The sequence below is a fragment of the Macrotis lagotis genome, chromosome 4 (genome assembly GCF_037893015.1).
Source record: "Macrotis lagotis isolate mMagLag1 chromosome 4, bilby.v1.9.chrom.fasta, whole genome shotgun sequence".
NCBI lineage: Eukaryota > Metazoa > Chordata > Mammalia > Peramelemorphia > Peramelidae > Macrotis > Macrotis lagotis.
This window is the reverse complement of record NC_133661.1, coordinates 225,865,105-225,886,506: the sequence shown is the minus strand read 5'-3', so window position 1 is coordinate 225,886,506 and position 21,402 is coordinate 225,865,105. Positions and strand designations below refer to the sequence as shown.

At 36.1% G+C, this 21,402-nt stretch overlaps 1 protein-coding gene across 1 annotated transcript in view; it reads left to right on the top strand.

The window, feature by feature from the left end:
• Positions 1-21,402, top strand: part of DGLUCY (D-glutamate cyclase) — a 125,915-nt gene that overhangs the window by 57,788 nt on the left and 46,725 nt on the right. Inside the window, exon 7 of the mRNA XM_074235500.1 lies at positions 3,024-3,221. Within this exon, the coding sequence (XP_074091601.1) occupies positions 3,024-3,221 (198 nt within the window). The remainder of the gene's footprint in view (positions 1-3,023; positions 3,222-21,402) is intronic.

The window sequence follows — 21,402 nt, the reverse complement described above, 5'->3', positions numbered from 1 at the left end:
AATCTTGAATTTGGGAGGGAACTAGTCAAACCCCACTAGATAAAAATCTACAGTGTTCCCAACATTTGGTCATTTAGCCTTCTTGAGAATAAACAAGAGGGAGACTGCCTTCTCTTCTCTTCTCTTTTGAATAGCGAGCCATCTGACCTCTAGTACAGTAGTATAAAGTATTCGGGAAGATTGGCACTTCTGGTGTGAGAGTCCTTTTCAGGACCCCTCATCCTTATTGCTGGTATGCTGTCATCCCAGTTGAGGCTGAGAAAGGCTGAAGATGGCAGAGAACTTGAACCTAGAAGTTCTGAGCTGCAGTGGGTTAAGGTAGTTCCTTTCTGGAGTTAAATTTCTATTCAAAAGCTTTATATTTAAAAAAACATTTTCTGTGGTGGGGGGAAGAAGTAAGATTAGAGGGCAAATTGTAAAACTCAAAATAAGTAAAATCTTTAAAAAGAAAAAAATTTTCAATTACATGTAAAGATAATTTTCAACATTCATTTTTGTAAGAGTTTGAATTCCACATTTTCTCCCTCCCTCCCTTTCTTCTTGATAGTGAATAATCTGATATATGTTGTACAACTATGTTAATCATACTTCCATATTAGTTATGTTGGGGAAAAAAGAATCAAAACAAAAGGAGTAAAAACCATGAGAAGGAAAAAACACAAAACAAGTTTTATAAATTGAAAACAGTATGCTTTGGTCTATATTCAGAGCATGGTTTTTCCTCTGGATATGGATGGCATTTTACATTACAAGTCCTTTAGAATTGTCCTTGATCACTGAACTGCTGAGAAGAGCTAAGTTCATCATAGCTAAGTCCATAATGTTGTTGTTGATGTGTATGATGTTCTCCTGGTTCTGCTCTCTTCACTTCAAGTTCATGTAAGTCTTTCCTGGCTTCAAAATCTTTATCAGCCAAAGTTCTATGATGCCTGTAATGTCACATTTTCCTCCTTGCATTCAGATCACTAATTTATCTTGTTTCTTACTCTTACTTGATGCCTTTGTATAGAGACAGCAGAGTTCATGGGTTTTTTATTGTTGGCTCTCTTCTTGGATTTGTCTTCCGTTGGATATTGGTTCTTCTGCTATCCTTCTTTATTTGTGGTGGCTGCTATCTTCTATGGTACCAGACTTGTCTAATCTATTGAAGCTATTTTTCTTTCTACTTGCCTTCCCTTTTCAGATTAAATTTCTCTTAATTAGATTCACAACACATTAAAAATATGTTTTTAGTGACCCTTTTTAGACTCTCTTGCCAAGATCCCATAAGTCATAACTGAGCATTGAAAAAATTCATGAAACCTTTTCTTCTATTTTCACTTTGGTTCCAATGCAAAATGTTGATTTATTTAAATCACATTTTATGTCTTTATTAGAGCTTTTATTGTATTAAAGTATTGAATGAACTTGGCTCCTACAAGACCTATGAAATTCAAATATGCTTGTGAAATCTAGCAGAAAAGACACTAGAATGGGAGTCAGGAGACCTTAATGCTAGTTTTAATTCTAACAAAGATACCTATGTGAATTAGAGTAAATTCCATCATTTTCCTAAATCTCTTCTATAAAAAGAATGGGTTGAATTAGATGGAGTTTTTTCTCAGCTTCCAGTTCTTGATATTTTAGATTATAACTATGAATTGAATGTTGAAGATGATTCTTTGAACATATCAACAATAGACATTTCCCCCTTATATTTTCCCCAAAATTGGATATATTGGAACTCTCCCTAACTCAAAGGGCAAATCCTCCAGAAGTAATGCCCCAAATTCAAGGTTATATTTGAGTGCACCCATGAAAACCGTGGGAGGATGCAGATATTTAAATGATAATAAAACATTTTTTCTATATAAACTTGGAACTTACCACAATTACATATGTGAAAAATGGAGAGAATAGGAAAAAATAGGGAAGTTGCTTGGAGATGCACATATATAAGGAAAACATGTGGTCAGGACACATGAATAGAGGGGCAACTCATGTGTCTGATGTGATAGAACTACTGATGTCTTCTGGTGATAGTATCATCTTGTCTTTCACAAGGACTATTCCCCACTGGTCTTCTCTGAACACAGTCTTCACTGTCTCAATTAGACACTGCTTTATTGGATGCTGTTTTGATGGCATAAACTGTCTTCTGGATGATTTTCTGTCTGACACTACTGTGTCTGAAACTGGCTGTTTCTTCTTTTTTTGAGAAGAGTTGGCACTGCCATGTTCCTTTAGTTCATTTGTTGTTTCTCTCATTCAGTCATGTCTGACTCTTTGAGACCCCATTTAGGGTTTTAGTGGCAAAGATGCTGGAGTGTTTTGCTATTTTCTTCTTTAGCTCATTCTACAGATGAGGCAAACAGGGTGAAAGTTATTTGACCAGAGTCATAAAGCTAGTAAGTGTCTGAGGCCAGATTTGAACTCAGGTCCTTTGTCCCTCCCTTAATTTATAGCCAAAAGCTAATTTTTTTTAAGTTTTTGCTTTTAAACAATTCTTTTCAAAAGGTTTCGGAAACCATTGCCTTATACCAACAAGGAGAAGTGACCTCTCTCTTTCTCCTACAAAACTTACCTGGGTCTCTCATATCTAAAAGATGATTCAAACCTTCAAGTCTCCAGCTCTTGAGAACAAAGCCTGGGCAATTTCATTCTATCCCATAGTGAGTATGCTTTATGTCTACAGATTTTAGGGGCAGCTAGGTGGTGCAGTGGATAGATAGAGCACCAGCCCTGGAGTCAGGAGTACCTGGGTTCAAATCTGGCCTCAGACAATTACCTAGCTGTGTGGCCTTGGGCAAGCCACTTAACCCCATTGCCTTGAAAAATCTTAAAAAAAAAAGAATAGTGAAAAAAATATTCTTTTTCTTCTCTTCAGTAGAATTCAAACAACTCGAATATGAGAAGGATTTCATTTTTCCTTTTATCCCACTTACTTTGCACACGCTTTGTACATGGTTGGTGTTTAACTCATGTGTGCTGAATTGAAATCCCTCTTGTCCCAAGTACTGTATGTCTCCTCTTCTCTCTTTCAGGGTCTCCACAGGCTTTTACCAGTGCTCCTGGGTGTGCGATTGTCTTTGACCAGAAGGATAAAAGGATTCAAGTGAGTCATTCTGAGGAAGTCCCAGAGGTCCATTGCATTTCCACAAATCCTCTGCACTACAGTATTACTTCATCTTCCAGTATACAGAAAATTAGAGAGCTAGAGAACATAATTGCCAGAGATCCAGGTAAGAAAAACAAACATTCCCTCTTCTCTCTCCAAAAAAAACCCCCAAATTTCTGGGATCAAGGAGGTGTTTGTTGTTCCGGAAAACTAAAATTGAATGTTATTATAGATAATATCAGGAAAAATTTAGCCCAGAATAATTGAATAGCTTTTATTAAATAATGTTCCTGCAGGAATGGGCAATTTCCCCTAGTGGGAAAAAGTCCTGAATTGTGACCAAGTTCAACCTTATCTAGGAAGACTTTAGTTCTCCTCCCCTCTGAATGCTGACAGATCATCATTGGAGGTATAATCTAGAAAATACACCCACCTTATGACATCCCTTTTAACATATTTCTCCGCCCTTGTCATACAAGGCATGTCACAGGGGGAGTGTATTGTAATATTCACGGAGCTCATTAAGCAAGCACGCTTGCAAACGTCAGAGACCCTAGGTCATCCCAAGACTAGTTGGAACTGGTTTTTGGCTTCCCACTGGCTGAGGCATCTTTGTGTCTGATTAGGGAACTCTTTCAGTTCAGTGATTGGTCAAGGTCATTTCTTTTATGACCTTTCCTTTGTTTTACCTTCACATTCCTGCATATAGACTTGTTTCTTTTCATCCTAATCAACATCTGGAAACTCTAACCTTTATTCTGGTGGCTACCTGTGAGTTGGTTTTTTTTAACTAACAGTCTCCTCTTACTTCCTGTGGAAACCAAACACCTATAATTTCTCACAAACGTAAAGATTATATTTAGCATATATGACATATTTAGTGTATGCTGCTAACTTTACTTCATTCTGGCATTCTGGTGGATCCTTAAATAGGAGGTAAGATTGATGAATTTGGGGAGCCAAGGGCATGTCGGACCAAGGACATGTCAGGCTCCAATCATAATCAGACTATGGTTCCCTACTATGACTTCACGGTGGCTCTTAAATGGTTTAGTGTAAAACTCTAGAATAGGAATTTACTTAAATTACTTACCTTCTGCAGGACTCAGTTTTCATGCCTTCAATAATAAGGAATTAAACATGATGAAGTAAAAAGAATACTAGATTTATAGTCAAACGATTTATAGTCTAACTGTGAATTCCAATTCTGTCATTTACTGTGTGATCTTAGTTTTCTCTTCTGAAAATGAGGGATTTATTACAGCAATAGATTTAAATAAACTTTTGATAAAATTCAATATTTGCTCATGGCAAAAATTACTTAAAAATAGATATAGAGGTTCATCTTCAAAACAATAAATCAATACTTTTGAGACTTTTTAATGCAGATGCACTTGAAAGGAAAATGCTTAAGCTACCCTATTACCCTAGAATTGAGTCATGACTTTTAGCTGATGAAAGACTTAAACATTATTTTTAAAAAATTATCATTTTTCTTCTAAAATGGAATAAAATGGTTAGCTCAGTTGTAGAAGAGAAACAATTTGTTTTTCAGTTCAACAAATAGAAAAAGTTTATTAGGCACAACATAAATGAAAAATTTTAAAAACTGTATAACACAAACTGTATAATTAAGATGAAAATTTAACAGATGGGGGAAATTCATAGCATATTTTATATTTAAAAATTAGTCATCTAAAAGATATAAAGTATTATTATAAGTTGCTGTGGTAGGGCTGCAGATAGAGCACTGGAGGACCAGAGTTCAAATTTAAACTTGATACTTATAGCTGTGTGATTGGACAAGCCATTTAACTCCATTGCCTTGCAAAAAACCAACCTGCTAGGAGTAGCTAAGTTGCACAGTGGACAGAGAACTAGCTCTGGAGTCAGGAAGACCTGAGTTCAGATCTGAATTCAGACACTTAATACTTACCTAGCTGTCTGACCTTGGGCAAGTTACCTAATCCCATTGCCTTGCCAAAAAAAAAATTGCTGTGGTAATACCAGTAGTACAATGGATAATGGTCAAAGAATAAGGAATTATTAATAATCACTCTAAAAACTTCAGAGATAATTAAATACAAAGTAATAAAAACATCTAAGATTTATGTAGTGATTTGTGGGTTGAAAAGTGATTTAAATATATTTACAGAATATATAGTGAAAACAGCTTTTAAGAACCACCTGACACTCATTAAATTGGAAAAAAAATAAAATTGCATCTTTTTCTAATAAAAAAATAGAAATCACCTACTCTCCCTTCCACTTCTTCTTTGCATCCTTTTCCAAGAATAAGAAAATTTCTCCCACATATACACAGAGTCAAGCAAAACACATCCCTACATTAACCATTTCCAAAAATGTGTGTCTCACTCCGGATCAGACCTCCCTGTCAGGAAATGGGCAGTATTCAAAATCATTGATGCTCTGGAATTATTGTGTTAACCAGAGGTCTTAAGTCTTTCAAAATTGTTCATTTTTACAATGTAGTTATTAAAGTATAAATTGTTTTCCTCTTCTTACTTCACTTTGCATCAGCTTCAAGTGAGGTTCAAATGATACCTGTAAACCCCCACCCCACCTTCCTTGCTTGTATAATTCTACTTATGCTCCCTCCACCCCTCCCCAAATAGTTCCTCTAGGAAAAAATGATTAACATTTTGATATAATTTCTTTCCTTTATAACTTTGTGTATTTTGTTTTATATATTTAAAAATATTCATTAAAAGAGCCCTATCAGGGCGGCTAGTTGGTGCAGTGGATAAGAGCACTGGCCCTGGAGTCAGGAGTACCTGAGTTCAAATCCGACCTCAGACACTTAATAATTACCTAGCTGTGTGGTCTTGGGCAAGCAACTTAACCCCGTTTGCCTTGCAAAAACCTAAAAAAGAAAAAAAAAGAGCCCTATGGACTTCATCAGATTTCTGGAGGGGATCTGCGATGAAAAAAGATTAATAGTTCCTCTAGGAACTATTTGAGATTAGAAAAATTTCCCTCTGCGAGAAGCTCAGTTTTTCCTTTTTTCTTGTTTTGTTTTTGTTAGTCATTTGGTTTATTCCAATTTTCTGGGTTTTTTCCCTACTTTATTCTCTTTTTACTTGGAGTGGGACAGGTATCTATAAGTATTTGGCAGGTAGTACCTGAAAATTCATAAAATATCTGTTTCTTGAATTCACACACAAATTTGCAATTTACATTAGGGATTGATAATAATCTCCAGGTCCTCAAGAAGTAATAAGCCTGGTACCTCCTTATAGAATGCTAAGTTTGGGACAATATGGGAGATTAGGTTAAATGGAGTTCTGGGACTCTTTCTTTGACATTTAAAAAACCCCATTAAGAATGTGGATCTTTTGAGACTTTTTAATGCAGATGCACTTTAAAGGAAAATGCTTAAGCTTCCCCATTACCCCAGAGAACTCCCAAAGAGGAAATTCTGTCTACCACTTATGTTGCTACCTCTATACCTCAGAGAGTTGTCTGGAACATTGAAAGAAACATTGCTCAGGGTCACAAAAATAGTGCTTAACCCAAGATTTCCTGATTCAGAGAGACATATTTTCTAATCATTATCTCATGTTGCTTCTCTAAGAATCCTCAGACTCCTGGGTATGGGGGTAAGGGTAGTTTTAGACTTAAAAGAGATTGGACCCCTCAATGAATGAGGCAGACCAACCTTACATGTCCTTGCTCAGCACTTCTTTCTCTGATACTACCAGATCAGATAAATCCTATTCATTTTTCTCTACCCTCCTTGCCCAAATACCCACTAAACCCCTTAAACTAAAATCTGCACTCTATCCCTTAGGAAACAGAGAAACAACTAACAATTATCTCCATCAATTAGCATGACTGCCAGCCATCACCTTTTTGGTCAAAGGCTAGGGCCTAAGCAAAGGCAAACTCAGTCTGGGTATACCTCAAGATATTTGGGGGGGGGCATTCTTTGGGCTTTGGACTGGGGTTCCACGGATGCTTCTGTTTGTTACCTGTTTGGAGAAAGTTTACTGAAAGAGACTTAGAAGAGGTTCAAATCTTGGAGAAGGAGCACCATATATTCAGTCCTTTGCTAATCTTAAATTAAACCAGTGGTCACCAGAGGGAGCTAAGTACATTCAACTGACAAAGTCCATGGGAAATTTAGAACAGAATATTAGGCCTGGAAAACACCTTGTAGTTCAGGGGTATTTAATTTTAGGGAATGTGAACTTAGAAAAAATGATTAACATTTTGATATAATTTCTTTCCTTTATAACTTTGTGTATTTTGTTTTATATAATTTAAAAATATTCATTAAAAGAGCCCTATCAGGGCGGCTAGTTGGTGCAGTAGATAAGAGCACTGGCCTTGGAGTCAGGAGTACCTGAGTTCAAATCCGACCTCAGACACTTAATAATTACCTAGCTGTGTGGTCTTGGGCAAGCAACTTAACCCCGTTTGCCTTGCAAAAACCTAAAAAAGAAAAAAAAGCCCTATGGACTTCATCAGATTTCTGGAGGGGATCTGTGATGAAAAAAGATTAAAAATACCTGGTCCAGTAATCTTTTCATTTTACAGCTGAAGAAACTGAGGCTGTTTGGAGGGGAGGAATTAAATGCAGTTATCATGTCTTTAGTGCAGCACTAGTATAGGCACATGATTTAGAATCATAATATCTGTTGGATAGAAAAATAAGACTTCTGGATTTGGAGTCAGGCAGGCTGGCTTTAAATCCTAGCTGTTATTTTCTATTTCTGTAATGCTGATCAGAAATGTGCTAAAGTCAGCTCTAATCAAGAGAGTCAATTTTTAAATTTTCAGTGTAAGAATTTACACTTCTGAAATCTTCAAAGTTACAAATTAGACTTGATTTTTTATTTTGTTGACTTTAAATGATAGAGAAAATGTTAATAGTTCAGGTCAAACTTAAAAATGTATATTGCATTTCTCTTTTTCCTCAGTGAGCTGGTTATTACACATTTATTAGCACACCTCTTCCTTGGACTTTCTCTAGCTTCGGTTTCCTTATCTCTAAAATGAGAGATTTGTACTAGATCCCTTCTGGCCTTAAATCCAGTCCCAAAAGGTAGCAATTCTGGATTTGCAGTCAAAAGACTTGCATCTCAATCCCACCTTAGCACCTCTAGGATCTCAGGCAAATCACCCTCTCTGGGCTTCACTTTTAATAACTGCATGGGACTTCTGGTACCAACAGAGTGAAGTGAGGAAGAAGCTCTCTGAAGCTGTCCCAAATTTTTCTCCAAAAAAAAAAAAAAACACCTCAGAATTGATCTAGGAGCAGGGAAACAGCTTATCAGCTAGGAGGAAAGTTCAGTTTCCCTGGAGTGTGAAGGGCAGTAGCAGCAGCAGCAGCAGCAGCAGGGGCAACAGCCGAGGCCTCCCCATACCCCATAGCAGGAAGCCTGGAACTAGGCTCCAAGTCCTGTGCAAACCACCAGCTAAACCCTGCCCTCCTGCAAGGCAGCAACTCCCTAGGGGAGTGATGAATCTATGCATTACAGCAGGGTCCTACCCCACCAGCCTCATCCCCCAGCATAAGCCACTAGGTGGACCTTGGACCCCACTGTGGACCAGTAGGAAGCCCCTCCCCTGAGGCCTAACAACAGAGATTCTGTTTCCATAGCAACCCAGCTGCAAGGCTCTAACCCAGGAGCAGGCCAGTAGCTAAATCCCCAAATCTAGGGAGGTAACAGGGTCCCCCACCCCACAGTACAAGCCAGAAGGGAAGCCTATCCTTCAGAGAAAGCAAACAGCTTTTAATTTTTTTAATAAAGTTAGCAGTAAGACCCAGAATCCCAACATGAAAAGCCTGGGGCACTACAGGACCAGAGCCCAGATCTCACATGAAAACACCAAGTCACAAAAAAAAAAAGCTGAAAAATGAGCAAAAAACAATCAAACAAAAAACCCCTAACTTTACTAAAGAAAGTTAGTATGGTGATAGAAGGCTCAAGGCTTAAACTTAGAAGAGGGCAGTAATATCAAAATGACTACATGTGAAGCCTCAAAGAAAAATAAAATTTGAAATCAAACCCAAAAAGATTTCCTGTAAGAGCTCAAAAAAGGATTTTAAAAAAGTAATTTAGAGAAGTAGGAAAAAAAAATTGGGAAAAGAAATGATAATAATGCAAGACAATCATGAAAAAAGAATCAATAGTATATTAAAAAATATGCAGATATTTACCAAGGAAGATAAATTCCTAAAAAATAGAACTGGCTAAATGGAAAAAAAAGTATAAAAACTTACTGAAGAAAATAATTCCTTGAAAATTAGAACTGAACAAGTGGAATCTAACAACTTTATGAGACATCAAGATATGATAAAATAAAATTTTAAAAAAAGTAAAAAAGAGGGAGGCTTGGTGGCTTAGTGGATAAAGCACCAATCCTGGAGTTAGGAGTACCTGGGTTCAAATCTGGATCTCAGACACTGAATAATTACCTAGCTGTGCGGCCTTGGGCAAGCCACTTAACCCCATTTGCCTTGCAAAAACCTAAAAAAAAAAAAAAGAGTAGAAGAAAATGTGAAATTTTTCATAGGAAAAACAACTGACCTAGAATATGGATTAAGGAGAAATAATGTAAGAATTATCAGACTACCTGAAAGCTATGATTTTAAAAAAGTTTGGAGTAATATCTTTCAAGAAATTATTTTTAAAAAACTACCCTGATTTATTAGAATCAGAGAGCAAAATAGAAATTAAAAGAATTCGCTGCACTGCCTGAAAGATTCCAAAATAAAAACTCCCAGGAAAAACATAGCCAAATTCCAGAGCTAAGATCAAGGAGAGAGTATTATTATAAGCAACTAAAAAGAAACATTTCAAATGTTGTAGAGCTACAATCAGGATCACAAATGATTTGCCAGCTTCCACATTAAAGAGCTGGAAGGCTTGCAATATGATATACTGGAAAGCAAAGGAATTAGAATTAAAACCAAGAATCACATACCCAGCAAAAAATAAATGTAATCTTTCAGATTTCAGAAATTTAACAAAATAGAGATCTTTCAAGCATTTTTAATTAAAAGACCAGAGCTTAATAAAAAAATTTGACCTTCAAATAGGAAAACATAAAAAGGCAAAAAAGAAACAAGAGAAGATGTAACTCAATACAGCTAAATTGTTTCTATTTCTGTATGGTAAGATAATATTTGTAACTTATAATTTTGTTACTATAAGAGTAATTAGAAGGAGTAAATGGAGCCAGGGAGTGTGTATATAATATGATTTTGATGGGATGGTACCCACCAAAAAAACAAAATAAAAAAGATAAGGAAAATTGCATTGGAAGAAGGAGGGGGGAGATTGAATGGGGTAAATTATTGCACATAAAAGAGACATGAAAAAGCTCTTATAATGGAGAGGAAGATGGGGGTGGTGGTAGTAGGGGTAGAGGTAGAGGACAAAACAAGTTTAATCTCATCAAAATTGGCTCAAAGAGGGAATAATATGCACACTCAGTTGGATATAGAAATTTATCTTACCATAAAAGGATGTAAAAAGGGTCAGGGATAATAGAAGGGAGAGAGAAGACTAATAAAAGGGAGGGTATGTTGGGAAGTCAGTGACTAGAAGTAAAACCCTTGTGAGAGGGGGAAAGGGTAGAAGGGGTAACAAAGAAGGGAGAGATATAGAGCATAGAGGGAAATAGTCATTTATCATGACTATAAATGTAAATGGGATGGACTCACCCATAAAATGAAAACAGATTTCTTAATGGATTAAAAACCAGATTCTAATATGTTGTTTAGAATGAACACATTTGAAACAGAGAGATATACACAGGATAAAGGTGAGAAACTAGAGCAGAATCTATTATACTTCAAATGAAGCAAAGAAATCAGGGGTAGCAATCATGATCTCAGACAAAGCAAAAGCAAAAATACATCATATTGCAAAGTACCATAGACAATGAAGTCATATTAATATTAAACATATATGCCTCAAATGGTATAGCATCTAATTTTTAAAGAGGTTGAATGAATTATAGGAGGAAACAGATAACAAAACTGTAACAGTGGGGAAAATTCAGCTTTTTCCACTCAGAACCAGATAAATCTAAATAAAAAAGAAATCAAGGAGGTAAATAAAATTCTGGAAACATTAAATGTATTGATCTCTGGAGAAAACTGAATGATAATAGAAAGGAATTTATCTTTTTCTCAGTAGTACATGGCACTCAAAAATTAACCATGTATTAGGACATAAAAACCTTGTAGCCAAATGCAGAAAAGCCAAAAAGTCCTTTTCAGATCATAATGCAAAAAGAATTACATTTAATAATGGACAGTGAAAAGAAAGAACAAATTAATTGGAAATTAATCCTAAAAAACAAGTGGATCAAAAAACAAATCATAGAAAGAATTTCATTAAGAGATAACATACCAAAACTTATAGGATACTACCAAGGTGGTACTTAGGGGAAAATTTATATCTCTAATTGCTTACATCAACAAAATAGTGAAAAAAGTGGATGAATAGGGCATGCAACTAAAATAAAAAAAACTTTAAAAAAAACAAATAAAAAAAAAATCCCTAATTAAACATCAAATTGGAAATCTTGGAAATCTTGAAAATCAAAGGCAAGATTAGTAAAAATAGAAATAAGAAAACCATTGAACTAATAAAGAAAACTAGAAGTTGATTTTTATTTAAAAACCCATAAAATAGATTAGCCATTGGTTAATTTGATCTTAAAAAGGAAAGATGAAAACCAAATTACTACTATCAAAAAATGAAAGGGAAGAATTCACCACTAATGAAGGGGAAATTAAGACAATTGTTAGGAACTATTTTGTCCAATTATATTTGAATAAATTTTACAATCTAAATGAAATGGATAAATATCTACAAAAACATAGATTACTCAGACTAACAGAAGAAATAAAATATTTAACTAACCCAATCTTAAAAAAAAGAAATTGAAAAAGCAATAAATGAACTTCCTAAAGGAAAAAAAAATAGGCAAAGTTCTACCAAATTCCTTTTACAATACAGATTTGATGATGATACCTAAATCAGAAAAATTCAAAACAGAGGAAAAAAAAATCATAATTTCCCTAAGCAAGATGATGAAAACATTTTAAATAAAATGTTAGGAAAGAGATTAAAACATATCACAAAGATTATTCACTGTGATTAGATGAGATTTATGCTAGTTCTGTGGGGTTGGTTCAATATTAAGAAAACTATCAACATAATTGATCTTTTCAGTAACTAAACCAATAGAAATCAAATGATTATCTCAATGGAAGCAGAAAAATATTACGTCAAAATACAAAATTCCTATTATAAATACTAGAAAGCATAGGAATGAAAGGAGCTTGCTTTAAAATGATAAGCAATATTTATCTAGAACCATCAGCAATCTATAATGGAGATAAGCTAGAAGCCTTCCCAATACAACTTGGTGAAACAAGGATGCCCATTATCACCTCAATTAATATTGGCTATAAATGTTAGCTATAGCAATAAAAGAAGAAAAATAAATTAAAAGATTTAAAACAGGCAGAATAGAAACAAAACTATCACTCTTTTTAGATGATATATGTTGCTCTGCCCCTGAAACAGGGCTCAGGGGCTCTGACCACATTCAGATCCTGATGGCAGTCTAGGCCCCCCCCATAGAACAGCAGCCCCCCCCCCCCCCCCACCTCAGCCCCTTGGCAGAGGGGGGCGCTTATGGTCATTCACAGACCAGGAGGGAGGACAGAGCCTCACACACTGAGACCCTTGTGGGAGTGTCCCAAAAGCTCAAGAAACACCCCAAACCAGGCCCAGGCTGGGAAAATGAGCAAGCAGAGAAACAAAAAGAAGACTATTGAGAAATATTTTGCAAATGAGCCCAAGAAGGACCAAAATACTCAGTCTGAAGATGAGGAAGCACAAGCTCCTGCATCTAAAGACTCCAAGAAAAACAGAAATTGGGCTCAGGCTATGACAGAGCTCAAAAAAGACTCTGAAAATCAAATGAGGGAGTTGGAAGAAAAACTGGGAAAAGAAAGGAGAGAGATGCAGGAAAAACATGAAAATGAAGTCAGCAGCTTAGTCAAGGAAATCCAAAAAAATGCTGAAGAAAATAGCATGCTAAAAACCAGCTTAGGTCAAATGGAGAAAACAGTTCAAAAAGTTATTGAGGAGAAGAATGCTTTAAAAAGCAAAATTGGCCAGATGGAAAAAGAGATAAGAAAACTCTCTGAAGAGAACAAATCCTTCAAACAAAGAATAGAATTCAGGGAGATTGATGAATTTACCAGAAATCAGGAATCAATACTTCAAAACCAAAAAAAATGAAAAATTAGAAGAAAATGTGAAATATCTCATTGAAAAAAACAACTGATATGGAAAACAGACTTAGGAAAGATAATTTAAAAATTATTGGAATACCTGAAAGTCATGATCAGGAAAAGAGCCTTGACATCATTTTCAAAGAATTACTACAGGAAAATTGCCCTGATATTCTAGAAGCAGAGGGCAAACTAGAAATGGAGAGAATCCACTGATCCCCCCGAGAAAGAGATCCCAAAAAACCAACCCCTAGGAATATTATAGCCAAGTTCCAGAACTCCCAAGTCAAAGAGAAAATATTACAAGCAGCCAGAAGGACACAGTTCAAATATCGTGGAGCTGCAGTCAGAATCACACAGGACTTAGCAGCAGCTACATTGGAAGCTCGTAGGGCTTGGAATACAATATACCAGAAGGCAAGAGAACTTAGAATGCAGCCAAGAATGAACTACCCAGCAAGGCTGAATGTCCTCTTCCAGGGAAAAAAGATGGACTTTCAATGAACCAGGGGAATTTCAAATGTTCCTTTTGGAATGGCCAGAGCTGAACAGAAGGTTTGATCTTCAGATACAGGACTCAGGTGAAGCATGGAAATTGGAGGAGAGGGGGGAAATATGAGGGACTTAATGAGGATGAACTGCATGTATTTCTGCATAGAAAAATGACACTGATAATACTCATATGAACCTTCTCAGTTAACAGAGCAGGTAGAGAGAGCTTTTATAGTTGAAGCACAGGAGAAAGCTGAATTGGAAGATAAAATATGGTGTAAAAATGGAGTCAATAGAAAAAAAGGGAAATGGAAGGGGAGAAAGAAAAAGGAGAGGGGGAATAGTCCAAGATATTTCACATAAGATTTTTTTTATTACAATGAGCTACTGCAATGATATGGAAGGGGGAGGCAAGGGGGAATGAGGGAACCTTTGCTCTCATCAGAGATGGCTAGGAGAGGAAACAGCAAATATACTCAATGGGGTATAGACATCTGGAGTAAGAAGGAAAGAAGGGGGTCAGGGGGAAGGGGGCGGGAATGTGAGTGATGGAGGAGAGGATGGACCATGGGGGGAGAGTGGTCAGATATAACACATTTTCTTTCTTACTTCTTGCAAGGGGCTGGGAATGGAAGGCCTGTACAGGACCATAGGGCCAGGTGGATTCTGGGCCTAAGGGGTGGTATGGGGGCTCAGGGCTTCTTGGCCCCAGGACCAGGGATCTGTCTGCTGTGCCACTCAGCGACCCTACAGCAGAGTCATAGTGAAAGGAGAGAGAAAATAGAGTACATGTTAGTGGAGAAATAAAGGAGGGAGTTGTGATCAGCAATGGCAAAGGTGGAAAAATATGGAAATAACTTTTGTGATGGACTTATCCTAAAGAATGAGATCCACCCATGACAGAGTTGCTGGTGTTGGAACAAAGACTCAAGCACATTTTTTGTTATGATTATTTGGGGGAGGGTGCAGGGCAAGTAGGGCTGGATGGCCTTCCTGGGGCCACATAGCGGAGTGATCTTTGGGTGTCTGGGGACGGATTTGGACCCAGGTGCTCCTGGCTTAAGGGCCAATGCTCTGTCTGCCACCCAGCCACCCCTACTATTATTACTATTTTATTTTATTTTGGGTCTTTTTTTTTTTCCTTTCTTTTTTTTTGGTTTTTGCAGGGCAGTGGGGATCGGGTAGCTTGCATGTCACACGGCTGGGTGATTGTTGGGTTTATGAGGCTGGATATGGACTCAGGTGCTCGTGGCTCCAGGGCTGGTGCTTTGTCCATTGCTCCACCTGGCCATACCTACAATTATTACTATTATTATTTTTTTATTTTAATTTTTTTCTCTCCCCTTTACTTTTTTTGCCCAAACAAGTCTATCTATATTCATGGGGAAGGAGGGGTATTTTGTTTACTTGTAAACAAGACTATTTTATTAATGTAAAAAAAATTTGTACAAAATGAGAATAAAAAATAAATTTAAAAGGAAAAAAAATTAAAAAAATAGATGATATATGTTAAACGTAGAAAAATCCTAGAGGATCAAATAACTACTTTAAATTTTTAATGACTTTGACGAAGTGGCAGGTTACAAAACAAACCACATAAATCATTAGCATATCTATATATTACCAACAAAGTTCAGCAGGAAGAGGTAGAAAGAAAAATTCTATTTAAAATAACTGTAGAGGGGCGGCTAGGTGGCACAGTGGACACTGGCCCTGGAGCAAGTAGTACCTGAGTTCAAATCCGACCTCCGACACTTAATAATTACCTAGCAGTGTGGCCCTGGGCAAGCCACTTAACCCCATTTGCCTTGCAAAAACTTAAAGTAAAATAAAATTAAAAAACTGCAGAGGATATAAAATACTCGATAGTTTATCTACTAAGATAAATTCAGGAACTAACGAATACAATTATAAAACACTTTTTATCCAGATAAACTCAGATCTAAGCAATTGGGAAACTTAATTGCTCATGGTAGGCCAAATCAATATAATAAAAATGACAATTCTGCGTAAATTAATCTATTAAGTGTCAGACCAATTGAACTATCAGAAAAACATTTTATAGAGCTAGAAAAACAATAACAAAACTCATCTGAAGGAACAAAAGTTCAAGAATATTAATCAATGGAAAAAATAAGAAATTAGGTGGTCTAGTAATACCAGATCTCAAACTATATTATAAAATAGTAAGTATCAAAACAATCTGGTCCTGGCTAAGAAACAGAGTAGTGGATCAATGGAATAGATCAGGTACAAATTACTAAATTTGTAAATTTACTAAATACTAAATTATAATATTACATTATACTAATCATAATATTCTAGTATATGATAAACCCAAAGATCCAAACTTTTGGGGCAAAAACTCATTATTTGACAAAAAGTTGTTGGAAAAACTGGAAAAGAGAATGGCAGAAACTAGGTACAGACCAATATCTCACACTTTATACAAAGATAAAGTCAAAATGAGTACATAATTTACAAATGAAGGGTGCTACCATAAGCAAATTAAGGGCATGGAATAATTTAGTGGATTTATGGATAAGGGAAGGATTTAGGATTAAAGAAGAGAACATTACAAAATGCAAAATAGATAGTTCTGATTCTATAAAAATTTTTTATTAAAGATATTATTTGAGTTTTACAATTTTCTCCCCAATCTTACTTCCCTCCCCCCACCCCCCAAAGAAAGCAATCTGTCAGTCTTTACTTTGTTTCCATGTTGTACCTTGATCCAAATTGAGTGTGATGAGAGAGAAATCATATCCTTAAGGAAGAGACAAGAAGTCTAAGAGGAAACAAGATCAGACAATAAGATATCTAGTTTTTTTCCTAAATTAAAGGGAATAGTCCTTGAACTTTGTTCAAACTCCATGGCTCTTTATCTGTATACAGATGGCACTCTCCTTTGCAGACAGCCCAAAATTGTTCCCAGTTGTTGCACTGATGGAATGAGCAAGTCCTTCAAGGTTGAACATCACTCCCATGTTGCTGTTAGGGTGTACAGTGTTTTTCTGGTTCGGCTCATCTCACTCAGCATCAGTTCATGCAAATCCCTCCAGGTTTCCCTGAAATCCCGTCCCTCCTGGTTTCTAATAGAACAGTAGTGTTCCATGACATACATATACCACAGTTTGCTAAGCCATTCCCCAACTGAAGAACATTTACTTGATTTCCAATTCTTTGCCACCACAAACAGGGCTGCTATGAATATTTTTGTACAAGTGATGTTTTTACCCTTTTTCATCATCTCTTCAGGGTATAGACCCAGTAGTGGTATTGCTGGATCAAAGGGTATGCTTATTTTTGTTGCCCTTTGGTCATAGTTCCAAATTTCTCTCCAGAAAGGTTGGATGAGTTCACAGCTCCAATAACAGTGTAATAGTATCCCAGATTTCCCACAACCCTTCCAACATATTGATCATTATCCTTTCTGGTCATATTGGCCAGTCTGAGAAGTATGAGGTGGTACCTCAGAGAAGCTTTAATTTGCATTTCTCTAATAATTAATGATTTAGAGCAATTTTTCATATGGCTATGGATTGCTTTGATCTCCTCATCTGTAAATTGCCTTTGCATATCCTTTGACCATTTGTCAATTGGGGAATGGCTTTTTGTTTTAAAAATATGACTCAGTTCTCTGTATATTTTAGAAATGAGTCCTTTATTAGTGATTCTATAAAATTTAAAAAGTTTTTGCACAAACAAAGCCAATGAAACCAAAATTAGAGGGAAATTAGAAAACTGGGGATGGGTTGGAATTTGCTGATAAAGGCCTTCTTTCTCAGATATATAGAGAATTGAGTCAAATTTTTAAAAATAAAAATCATTCTCTGATAAATTGTCAAAGGATATGAACAACAATTTTTAGGCAAAGAAATCAAAGCTGTCTATAGTCATTTAAAAAAATGGTCTGAAATCACTATTGATTAGAGAAATGCAAATTAAAATCTGATGTACCACCTCATGCCCATCAGATTAGCTAATATGACAAGAAAAGAAAATGTTGGATGTTGGAAAACTAATGCATTGTTGGAGTTGTGAACTGATCTAGCTATTCTGGAGAACAATTTGGAATTATGCCCAAAGGGTTATAAAAATGTTCATACTCTTTGATCTGGCAATACCTCTATTAGGTCTATATCCCAAAGACATTGAAAACACAATGGGAACAGGACCTACTTGTACAAAAATATTTATAGTAGCTCTTTTTGTGTTGATTAAGAATTGGAAATCAAAGGGATGCCCATCAATTGGAATAGTTAAGCAAGCTGAGGTATATGACTATAACAGAATAGTATTGTGCTATAACAAGTGACAAGCCAGATGATTTTAGAAAAAGCTACATGATTTTAGAAAAATCTGTAAAGACTAACGTGAACTGATGCATAAGTGAAATGAAAAGAACCAGGAGAACTTTGTACACAGTCACAGCAATGTACACAGGAACAGTTCTTTGATGAAGAACTGTGAATGACTCAGCAATGCAATGATCCAAGACAATCCCAAAGGACAAATGATGAAGCAAACTATCTACCTAAAGAGAAAGAACTGACTGAAACATGCTATTTTTCACTTTCTTTCTTCCACTTTTTTCTTTTATTTGAGTTGTCTTCCATAAAATGATTAATATTAATATTGATTGTACATGAATAACCTACATTTGCTTGCTTACTGTCTCAGGGAGAGGAGAGGATAAAATTAGGAACTCAAAACTTTGAATAAAAATGTTTTTTAAAAAATGGAAAAAATCCTACCTGTATGTAAGATGTGTGTGTGTGTGTGTCCTTTTCATCTAAATATAAAGAAGGCTGGATCACATGTAGCCTGGATAAATGTCTAGTCACAGATCTAGTTTACCCCCTCACCCCTAACAAAACTAAGATTTCTACCTTTAAATGGAAGAGGAGGGAGACTGGCTAAGCACTCACTTCTTCCCTTGACTTATCTCCAAGAGGGATATCAGTATCAGAATAGAATTATATCTTATCTTATTAGTTCAGTAAACTCAGAATAAAAAGAGGAGTATACTGTCAATACCATCAATAGTCTCTAGAACTGAAAATGTTGGAAGTCAGGGGTCCTATTGAAAAGGGAGACAACTTCCCCTACTTGCCAGTGGTTCTGAGTGTCCTTGCAGTTATTTAAAATCTCTCCCTTACTTCTTGAAACTTCATCTCTTGAAATTCTTCTCTATTTTCAGTCTGCTGTCATTTTTTCCTTCATGATCTCAGTGTCCTGGGCTCAGCCGTCTCAATCAATCAGGAGTTATGTCCTCTTTCACATACTATACCAAGTTTGGGGCTGAGTATTAATTATAGTCCAGAGTTGGGTTTTTTTTTTAGGTTTTTTGCTAGGCAATGGGGTTAAGTGGCTTGCCCAAGGCCACACAGCTAGGTAATTATTAAATGTCTGAGACCGGATTTGAACCCAGGTACTCCTGACTCCAGGGCTGGTGCTTTATCCACTGCTCCACTTAGCTGCCCCAGTTTGTCTCTTTCTAAATAGTATACTATGTACTTTTTTTTTTGCCTTTCTATTTTCTTATCTCAGTGGTCAGTTTTGACCACTATCTACCTTATATATTCTGTCCATCCGACTATCCATCAACAAGAATTTAAGGACTAAGTAAAGCTTTTTAAGGTTTATTTTGTGCATATTTCCTTTCAAAAACTAGCAAGAAGACTGAACTTCCCAGAAATGCTAATAAATCATGAACAGAGTGCTGATGACCATAAATTTTGTCATAGTAGATAATGAACTGGGCTTGGATTCAGGAAGACCTGGATTTAAGCCCTGCACTAAGTAGTTACCAGTTATGTAACCCTATGGCAAATTGATAAATTTCTCTGGATCTCAATTTCCTTATTTACAAAATGAAGGTAACAGATGGACAAGAATATATAAGGTAGATACTGGTCAAAACTGACCACAGAGATGAGAAAATACAAAAGCCAAAGTAACTTGTATACAATCTAGAAAAAGAATCTTTTATGGTATTTTTATGAAAGTCAAATAAGATGACATATATAAAATATTTTGCAAATCTTAAAAAAGCACTCTTAAATGATGATGATAGAGTGACTTATAAATCTGGTATGGTTCCTACAATTTAAAAGTTATAGTAGCATTAGCTCTCCATGAATGGAGGACTTCCCAGTGCTGACCTACAAGCTAATGGATAGTTAGTTCCCCCTATCAATGTAGGAGAAGGCTAACAGAAGTTTTCTCTGTCAATGAAGGAGAAATAGTAGAGGTCAACCATGATGGCATTGTAATGGGGGTAGTTGAGTAGTTCAGTTTCCAGTCAACTGCATTACCTTGAAGAGAAACATCTTTTGACATTTTTGTGCCATCAAGTAACATCTAGGATTTCAGACTCAAGCTGACCTCCTGCCAAATCATAGGGCATTCCTCTTAGATTTAAAAATAATGTGAAAGTCCTAGAACCCTCTGCAGATTCACAGGGAGCTAGATTTGTGACACTTTGTGTGTGTGTGTGTGTGTGTGTGTGTGTGTGTGTGTTTGTGTTTGTATTTGCGTATACAGAATGGTTTGTACAAACAGTTGAAATGTTCTTTGTCACCTGTACTCTCTGTACTCTCCCAGGCTTTCTCCTTCTGTGTATATATGTATTTATGTGTGTGAATAGACATATACAAAGCAGTTTGAACAGTTAAAATGTCACCAGTTCCTAGGCTTTCTCCTTCCCTCTGTGTGTGTGTGTGTGTTTTATGTGTGTGTATATATAGAAATATACAAGTGACTTTTCCAAACATTGAAATATTCTGTCACCAGTACTCTCTTAATTTCCCAGGTGTGTGTGTGTGTGTGTGTGTGTGTGTGTGACAAAAGGCAAGAACCTCTAATGCTAACATTGGCCTCCAAATAATGCTATTGGATAGGGAACTCTCTATAAAGTGTTTCATAATGCTTTCCAAAGATGAACCATTTGTGTTTGGACCACACCTCTGCTTCTCTTTCCTAGTACAGATAAATAACAGGTGACTGGATAGTATCCTCTTGTCAGGCTGAAGCATAAAGCTTAGTTTTATAAATAAATCTGGGGAACAAAGTGATATTTTTATTAGAGAGCATTTTTGAGTCTAATGAATAGCAAGTTCTTTAAGTTTCACATGGTTTTAAGTAAGCTGATATTGGAAAAATGAATATTGAACAGTAGTAGTAGTAGTAGTATTTAATAGTTAGTAGTATGTAATAGTAGTAGTAGTAGTAACTGGCATTTATATAATAATTTAAGGTTTGAAAAGTACTTTATTTACATCATCTCATTTCCAAAAACCTTGTGGAAAAAGTGTTGCAGATATTCTTATCTGTTTTACAGATGGAGACACTGAAGCTGGCAGCTTAAATGATTGTCCAGGATCACAGAGCTAGTATCTAGGGTGGGATTTTAAACCCAAGTCTTCCTGACTCTCGATTCCACACACTAGGTTGAATGATCCAGTATTTATACTTGGGTCCCAGTTATATAACATGGCAGGATATAACATGGTTCATC